This window comes from Adiantum capillus-veneris, chromosome 30, assembly GCF_014529385.1.
Source record: "Adiantum capillus-veneris isolate H3 chromosome 30, ASM1452938v2, whole genome shotgun sequence".
In the NCBI taxonomy this organism is placed as follows: domain Eukaryota; kingdom Viridiplantae; phylum Streptophyta; class Polypodiopsida; order Polypodiales; family Pteridaceae; genus Adiantum; species Adiantum capillus-veneris.
This window is the reverse complement of record NC_140960.1, coordinates 90,498,752-90,508,572: the sequence shown is the minus strand read 5'-3', so window position 1 is coordinate 90,508,572 and position 9,821 is coordinate 90,498,752. Positions and strand designations below refer to the sequence as shown.

The 9,821-nt window shown below is 40.1% G+C and overlaps 1 protein-coding gene across 1 annotated transcript; it reads right to left on the bottom strand.

The window, feature by feature from the left end:
* Positions 1-5,687: 5,687 nt before the first annotated feature.
* Positions 5,688-8,873, bottom strand: LOC147418386 (uncharacterized). Its single transcript, XM_086507104.1, is given in 7 exon segments — positions 5,688-5,872; positions 5,916-6,108; positions 6,264-6,345; positions 6,766-6,821; positions 6,976-7,594; positions 8,642-8,741; positions 8,744-8,873. Coding segments are annotated over 7 exon segments (1,365 nt in total).
* Between the last annotated feature and the right edge of the window lie 948 nt (positions 8,874-9,821).

The following is a 9,821-nucleotide window of genomic DNA, read 5'->3' as shown; positions in this document are numbered from 1 at the left end:
ATCGTTCTTGCCCCAAGAAGAATGCTTGCAATGAGACTCCTAGGGCTTTCACCATCGAAGCTCCAAAAGAGAACTTTCATTGCAAAGGATCTTCACTTTCCTATGCTTGGGGAAAGGTAAGAGAGCATGATACCTTCATCTTGTTTGACCTTGGCTCTACTCACAACTTCATATCAATGGAGTTGGCCACCAAGTTGCGCATTCAAGCTTTTGAGATGGGAGATATGGTAATGGCTGACACATCTTTCAAGGGACAGCAAGCCTCCATTATTCCTTTGATTGGGAAGTTGAGGCTTCATGTCCAAAGATGTGTCGATAAAGAAGACTTTTCATCTCTCCTCTTCAACATGAGGATGCTATCCTAGTTGATTGCATGGCTACCAATATGAAGTTTCTTGAAAGGAGATTCTACTTCACCTACAGGGAAAAGAACATGTATATAGATGCTAGTGAGCGTGGCCGCACTATTCTACTTTTATATGCTCTTGCTTTTGATAAATCAATGAAGAGCTCACTTTCTACGTACATGATTTTTGTCAAAGAGTCTCCAAAAGATCCTAATGTTTCATCAAATGTAAATGGTAGGAATCAAGAAGAGTTAGACTTGTCTAATTTTCTAAAAGGATTCCAAGATGTGTTCATCGATGATATCCCTATGGACTTACCTCCAAAACAAGGGGATGATGACCATCGCATTGAGCTCCTTCTAGGAAGCTCACCGCATAACAAGCCTCATTATCAAGTCTCACAAGCTGAACAAGAGGAGATCATGAGGCAAGTATAGGAATTGGTAGACAAAGGAAAGGTGAGGCCTAGTTCCTCTCCCTTTTGTTCTCCCGTCCTTTTAGTACAAAAAAAAGATGGTACATACCGTATGTGTGTGGACTATCGAGCACTAACTCATATCACTATCAAAAACAGATTTTTTTGTGCCTCAGGTAGAAGATCTGTTTGATAATCTACAAGGCTTTACCTATTTCAGGAGGATTGACCTTAAAAGTGGCTATCATCAAATAAGGATAGTGGATGAAGATATCCTAAAGATCGCGTTTCACACAATGTTTGGTCTTTATGAATATCTAGTCATGGCTTTTGGCTTGACTAATGCACCAACTACGTTCAATCGTCTAATGGAGAAACTTTTTAGACCTTAGTGAAAATTCATTGGAGTGTTCTTTGATGATATCATCATCTACTCCCAGTCTTTGGAGGAACATAAGCAACATCTCCAAGTGATTTTCCAAGCAGTGAGGGAGAACAAGCCTTTTCTCAACCAAAAGAAAAGTGATTTTTTTTCTTCAAGAGATTCACTACCTAGGTCATATTATCTCTCAAGATGTTATCCGTATGGATCCATTGAAGTTAGAGGTAATAAAAGCATGGCCTAATCCAAGGAATCTACATGAGATAAGAAGCTTTATTGGTATGTGCGCATACTATAGATGCTTCATAGAAAAATTATCTCAAATAGTAGGACCACTACATGACTTAAATAAGAAGAACGTCAAGTATGTATGGACCGCTAAAGAGCAAAATGCTTTTGACAAGCTCAAGGAGAAGCTTACCTCCCAACCAGTCCTCATGCTTCCGGATCTCTCAAAGCCATTTGAGGTCCAATGTGATTCTTGTGGTGATTGTCTTGGAGTAGTTTTGCTTCAAGAAGGGCATGCCATAGCATATGAGAGCCGAAGGCTCAATACCAATAAAAGAGTCTTGGGCATTTATGAGAAAGAGCCTTTAGTTGTTCTACATGCACTACCTATTGGGGACTCCATTTATTCTACGAACCGACCACCAAAGTCTCAAGTATTTCATGACACAAACCAAGCTTTCTGAAAAACAAATGAGGTGGGCAAATTTTCTTTTGCAATTTAGTTTCCATATTTCTCACATTGCTAGTAAGCACAATCAAGTGGCTGATGCACTTTCACAACGACCAAAAGTTAATGCGGTGTCTATAGCTACTCACAACGATCTATCTTCTATTATAGATGAGTATGTTACTGACCTTGACTTTAGAGACATAATGTCATCCCTTGCTTTGGGAAAGAAAGAGGAACCACTCACCTTGCAAGATGGTTATCTTCTCCATGGCAATAGGCTATGTGTTACCCATTCCCTTCATGAGAAATTTATGTATGAATCCCATGCTCCTCCCTATGTGGGGCATAGACGTATTTCTATTGGCCTACCATGAAAGTGGACATACAAGAGTATGTTTCAAAATGTGTAGTATGCCAAAACACCAAGTATGACAGAGGGAAGCAACCTGAATTACTCCAGCCATTGCTTATCCCAAATTCACCATGGGAGAGTATATCCATAGATTTCTTCTTTGGATTACCCAAGTCTATCCACGGAAATACGGGAATATGGACAATAGTCAACAGGTTTAGCAAGCAAGCACACTTTATTCCCGTCAAAAAGACTATTAAGGCACACCAAATGGCAAATCTCTTATTATCGCAAATTTTCAAACACCATGGATTACCAACATCCATCGTGTCAGATAGAGATCCTAGAATGACCAGTAATTTCTGGAAAGGTCTCTTTGAAAATCTAGGAACAAGATTGAATTTCTCTTTGGCCTATCACCCACAAACGGATGGAAAAAGTGAGATAGCCAATCTTACGATACTTAAGAGTTATAAATTCCCTTCATTAAGAGTTACTTTTTTTCTTAAAATGCACTTGAAAGGGTCACAAAACATAATAACAAAAACTTTATGACACATTATCCACATTCAAATCTAAAAGCTTAAAAAATATCGATCCAAATGATCATGTTAAGACTTTTGTCAAGAGCTTTTGAAAATTGCCTTGTAATTACATAGTTGTAATACGGACACATAGTGACAAGAATGCTGTGTTGTGTTGTGGTTAGCTTGGTCTCCTAGGGATTCTTTTGTATGTCTTTTGGTGGAAGTACAAGGTGTCTTACTGTAGCATTTATGCTCTTTAGTTTCCAAGGTTCTGAGTAGCAAAAGAGGCAACTTACACAAGCTTTTTGCCGACGATTATTACAACGCCACTACACTCATAAATGTGGAAACATGCACATAAACTTAAGTGCACTACACTTACATCAGTTTGGTGAATCATTAGAGCTAGCATTCCTTCTCCATAAGAAAAATTATGTACATAAAGCTTGCTATACTTGTGCTACCTAGATGACTAGTTGATTTTACAACCATTGGCCTACTTTTTTGCGTACGTCGGCTAGGTTGACTTTGACTAAGCAGTCAAAAAGGCCAAGCAAGGAGAATATATTATAAAAACCACACCTCATAACAATCAAAAAAGAAGAAAGATCCCAGGAAAGTTTAAGACACAAGTCCATAGATTTCAAAATGTGACCACATCGCCATTGCACTTCCACTTGGTTCAAGTTGTGTTAAAATGATGAGTGGAGCTAGATTTTCTTCTCTGGGAGCATTACTAGTTTGTCAAGCTTCAGATATGCAAGTCCTGAGAGAGAGAGAGAGAGAGAGAGAGAGAGAGAGAGAGAGAGAGAGAGAGAGAGAGAGAGAGAGAGAGAGAGAGAGAGAGAGAGAGAGAGAGAGAGAGAGAGATGAAATATGATATTTAGAAAATGCAAGAGGCTGATCTAATAGACCAAAAAAGTTAAGATAGTGGCATATCTTCCAATAAGGCACATTGCCACATTCCTTCAAGCTGCACATATATGTGATAGCATGCTAAAAAAGATCAACCATGCAAGCGTAGTGCTCATCCAATATGTTGCCATGATGTTGCCTGATGCTATCAAAAAGGATTTGGCCATCATCCACTAGACCCTAGTAAGTACATCCATTGAGCACACTAGAAAAAGTAATTTCTATGGGGGAACTACTTTTTCTCAACCAACCCTTGTTCAAAACATCCTTATAAGTACATTCCATGATGCTTAGTTTAGCAAGACACCTCGCTTTGTATCTAGTGAAAACAAGCAAAGCTTGGTTTGCCACAATTTTGTGGGCATAGTTTTTATCAATACGCTCCCAAGTAATGACATCCTAGATAGGAAGCTCATCAAGAATGTGTTTTGCTTTATAGAGGACGTGCCATTTGGGATACATGTCAACCAAGGTAGAACCAAGCTAGACATGGTTCTACGATAACCCATAACTAACAGTTTCATGATGTTATATATGTCAAAGGCCTTCAAGGTGCATGCATATGTAGCAACACGACTGGTGAAAGGAGGTGGAAACAATTCAGAGCTTCTTTACCACAACAATGTTGCGCATATCCTAGAAAAGATGCGCTCCAAATTTTGGGAAAATCTTGCAATTAGCAGCATGTTCCGAGAGACAGCATCCCTGGCAATCAAGAAAGTTGTCAAGAACTTTTCTAGCTTATGCAAAGACATCACATTTGTCGTACATGTCGACCCAAAGCATTGCCAATGAGAGACATGTCTCTATAACAGCCCCCTAACTAGGAATCTTGTGGACATGTCTTTGTAACAACCCCCTAACTAGGAATCTCATGTCGAGTATTTCTCTCACCCATGTGACCCTCTTGCGAGCATTGACTTCCCAATTGTTGAAAACAACCACCAAAATCTTGCTGCCAAATTCATGTGCGGTATACCGTGCAATCAACATGTTCAAAGAGATGATGTTTCATACAAGAGTGTAGTACTCTTCATAATGTGTAGTACAATTCAACTGATTACAACCCAATCTACCAACGGCAATGTCTCATGTTATGCAACAAGGATTCAAGGTGCACGAAAAGGATAGGTGACAGAAGAAATGCCTTCACTTTGCATATACCGACAACAACTTAGAGGTTTTTAGAGCTTGCTTTCCACAGCTATTTTGAGCATAATCTGTAATCAACACGCTCCAAGTGAGACTATTCCAGATTGGAAGCTCATGACACACTTAGAGCTGATTAGAGCTTGTTGCCAGAGCTATTTTAAGCATAATCTGTAATCAACATGCTCCAAGTGAGACGACTATTCCAAATTGGAACCTCATGAATCACTCCTTATGCTTTTCTAGGATGCCACATATGGCATACAAGTCAACCAAAGCAACGTCAAGCAAGTCATGTTCCTACAATCCAAGCCAAAACAGTCCATTAGCTGGCCTTTGCTAGGCCTATCCTCCTCATTTTTCCCAGCCATGCACCCCATCTAAAACACGCACACTTAAGAGCATGAACACACAGCACACATGCAGAAGCACATACACATGTTTGTGTGGGATGACATTCTCTAGGCAAGAGAAAGAGCCTCACATGAAAAGCACCAACACAAGAAAATCACCTATAAAGTATGTAAGCACGTGTATTACTCTACGAAGAACTTTACTTGTACCTTCTATAATGATACTAAAGTGAGAGAAGGAGTAGCTCCAGAACAAGAATAAAAGATACCAGACAGAGAAGGATCAGCTCCAGAAGAAGAATAAAAGGAGGAAGAAACGTTCACAGTGATAGAAGCAAACATGGACCGGGTTGCATGGAGTTGAGATAGAAATATCAAGGCAAAAAGACGATTACATTGAAAGAGACCATTCATAAAGCCCAATCTGTAGATCTTTGCCACCAGGCCCATAGATAAACGCCAAGAGCTTCTTCACCACAGCCATGTCATGCATAACCTAGAAAACACGCGCTCCAATTGACTACATGCTAGTGAATCCTTTCCTCCGAAACAGAGTCCACCATTTTCACTACTCTAGCTCCACTTCTTCACAAATGAAGTTTAGGCCAAGCGCATCTACATCAAGCTCATCAGCATCCATATCAAGAACTTTTAAACAACTTGCATCAAAGATGGAAACATCCGAGAGCTGGTCAAATAGCATCTGCTGAAAATGTCTGAGAGCTTCTTCACCACAGCCATGTCGTACATATCCTAGAAAAAACCACTCCAAACGACTACATGTTGCACTAAATACTTGAGATAAAGCAGCTAATTTTGCTATTCACTGGTAGATCCTTTCCTCCGAAACAGAGCTCCATGGTTTTCATTTCCCCCAGCTCCACTTTTTCACAAACGGAGGTGCGGCCAAGCGCATCTGCATCAAGCTCATCAGCATCCATATCAAGAACTTTTGAGCAGCTTGCATACAAGATGGGAACATCCAAGAGCTAGCTCAATTAGCATCAGATGGAAACATCCGAGAGATTCTTCACCACAGCCATGTCGCACAAATCCTAGAAAAAACGCGCTCCAAAACCATATGAGATAAATTGCGATAAAAGGACATTGAAACGATGCAGATAGGAATATATAAAAGCATAACTTTGAATGACTCTATATCAATCCATTCTAGCATGTAATGGAGCAAAAAGTAGTCAATCAGCTCCTCCTTGCGACTCAAACTCCTGCAAATGATAGAGAAAAAATCAGATCATACACATGGGAATTTTAACAATTACATATACTAAAGCTCACCAACCAAGAAAACAGTAAATTACACCTTGCTTATCCCTAGTGGTCTCTCACAAAATCATTGAAGACCTTCCAATCATTCTCATCAAGTTCATATTTGTTGTTTCCAAAATCATATGTAAGGTTTGCGAGTGCGATAATGCAATCAATGCTCACCATATCCAAATCTGTCAAGTCATATGTAAAGCACCTAGTCCCTTTAGTTTTTTGATACCATCCGAGTTGAACCTCAACCCCCGAAGGTCTATCCAAAAGGCTGAATCCTCTCTTGTATTCCACACATGCACCACCAACCATTCTCCTCATCTTTTGAACTCGTCCCAAGTACCATTTGTTTTCAAATTTCTTCTTGCCTCCGGAGGTTCTTGGCTTGCAGCCTGACCTTGTCACCTTCCCATGCATGTTTGTTCTTGAAAGAACACGGCACAATCAGAACCAATACCAAATAAGTTTTCACCCATCCTTGCATGATTCCTTTCTTCTTCTTTGGCATAGTAAACTCCTTGTCATACTCTTGTAAGTCTATCTTTAGAGAGTGTTGGGTTGCTATTGAGCTGACTCACTAGTGTAGACTTGAATAGAAACTTGTTGTCTTCGACTTCAACAATAGGACTTATCTCTTCTTCCTCATCTAGAACAGAGTCAATAATATGCCTGAACTCACTTGTAGCAACATCTTCATCTAGAAATACTTCAAGATCCATGGAAGTAGGATATTCTTCATCTATGTCCGAGTCTTGCAGATTTGAGTTTGCATATGCATCAAAGACTCTAGTTGACCAAGGCTGGAACCACCATTTTTGGTCTTCTTTTCCTTTTGGCCTCACGTGCAAGTGAGCGAAAAGTTTATGGGCACTTTCCAATGCTCTTTGTAAAGTAGCAATGACCTTTTCATCGTTTGAAATGCATGTGTAATCACCTAAGTTTGCCTCTTGCATGCCTTCTATGAGATTTAACTCCCTCCATATGTGCTCTTGATTCTTGTGAGCTCTTGTGAATGCCACACCATCATCTTTGCATTCAAAATGTGCAAGCCTATTCAAGATTCTTATCGTATGTATCATGTCCATCAAGTTGTAAGTACGCTCTTGCCCAACCATGCTCCCAACTTTGCTGAAGAATATTTCAGCTGCAACTGAGCCGGTGAGATGCAAAGGACACCTGAAGTTTGAGTGAAAGTCTCTACAATATTTGATAAGCAAAACCGCAAAGTGGCATGAGACTTGTACATCCAAAAATGTCTCTTTACTGATAAAATTTGTTGAAAGTGTATATTTTGGATGATGTTGTATCCAAGATCTCCAACTCTGGAAGAAAAAAGCCACTTTGGCTGCTGAATGGACTCTCTCTCCCAAGTTTAGGTGAGGAGATAAACAGATGTCAATGTAGTCTCCAACAATTTCAAGATAGGCACGTGTCCCTATAATACTACGCTCTTGCCTATGTTGGCCACTGTTTGCTAGCTTTCCCAAACACTGTTGCACTTGTCTGCTACATATTCTTTGAGGTGCGGCCCAATTTTGACCATCCTCTCGCTTGATATCCACTTCCTTAAGCATATGCTTGTCAACAAGAAAAGAATCATACACAATGGTGACATGATTCAAGGCACCAAGAGCTAGCTGCCGCTTTGGCTTATTAGGAACATTGACAAGCTTCTTTCCATTGTGTACAAAGTCCTGATCGTGGATGCCCAAAACATCTCCATCCTTCATTTTGGCTGAAAGAGGCCACCCATCCCATTCGATCTGGAATCTAGTTCCATTCTTATGAACATAATTAGCCAACATCAACGCTCTTTGACAACTATCACCATTAGAGGCATGCCAAATAATTGGGCCAATTGTAGGATTTAGCTTCTCATCCCACAAGCTCGAGATTTCAGCCCATTGCTTGTGAACATAATGTGCATTAAATCGGTTGCAAGTGGAATGAGCCACCAAAACAAGTCATGATAGAGCTTCATGAAGCGGGTTTGCCACAAAAACATGTGCATAACCACCGATGACATGATTCTTAAATGATTTGATAATCATCTCATAGCCAACCTTCCCAACTCCATCTTTGATGTTTGAAGTTCCACATTCATGGTCCTCAACTTTGTGTCCATCAAATCCAATGAGGGTGTCATCTTTTGGATTTCCACCTACATTTAGATGTTGAAAACATTAGTAATGAGACTTCTGTTTCAAGTTCAAAGAACCCTTTATTCCAAGGTTTTGACTTTACCTTATTCTCTTCTTTATGACGGTCTCATCCTCTACCAAAGTGAAAGGAACAAGTGACATAATTCCATGCTTTTCTTTCTCCTTTTGATAGATTTCAGCATGGCATCAAACATATGACCTTAAATGCCTGGCAAGAATTGTGTGGCAAGTCTATGGCCTCTCTTTGTTGTTGAATGTGAAGGGTCTATAAGGTTTCTGGCAAGGAAATCATGCAACCTTGGTCCACCCCACATCTTTGCAACTTCAAACAGAGCCTTTGTATTTGCACTATATCTTTTTCCTTCCTTTGCTCTTAGCATATTTTGGGCCACATCTTGAAGAAAGTCCCATAGAGCAGGCTTACCACCAAACTTCCCTAGCCTATGGGCTTCTATTATGTTGTTACAAAATCTCTTTATGTCCTTTCTATTGATATACTCCATATTTTCTTCCCGTAATGTGCGTATTCGCACAAAAATAATAGCAACCTGTGACTTTGCCCACCAAAGTTTAAGGGTGAGATCTCTGGCATGCTTTTTAGCAAAAAGCGTTGCTTGTCTGAGCTCTTTTCTAGTGAGATAATCTAGTCTCCTTCCATAATCAGTTCCTCTACTACCTCTCTTTTTTGATGCCATTTTCTCTCTATACAACCTCATTCTAAAGTTTGGAAGCTTAGGTATGCCCTTTAAATGGTCACATGAAAAGCCTTCAAAGGGAAGCCCGCTACTAGAAACACATGGGCTATGACGAAAGCAACCATCTATGCAAAAAATAGAATTTCCATCACGAAAGGTTGGCCTTTGTGGAAGGCTCTGCAAACCAAAGCTTACCGCCACATTGATCATCTAACAAAGGCTTCAAACTATCACTCTTGTTGTTCACTTTGATGTCATGGATCCACAAACCCTAGCATAAAAGTTTCAAACTTAAGACTGAACTCTCACTTTCTGCATGGTTACCAGAAGAAAAAGAGGCATCACCTTGATTTGAACTTCCAAGCTTTCTAGAACCACAAACTTGCTCAAAGAAGTTTGCTTTGGATCATGCTCTTTGTTCTTTCGAGGATGTCCATGTAATCCTTTGAGTGTTGGGATGACTTTCTGCTCCTTCTTCATGAGTGCCTTTGTGTGCTATATTGACTTTGTGTGCTCGGTAAGTAGAGTAGACAAGTCTGACCGTGGAGGGCACAAACGCAGCCATGT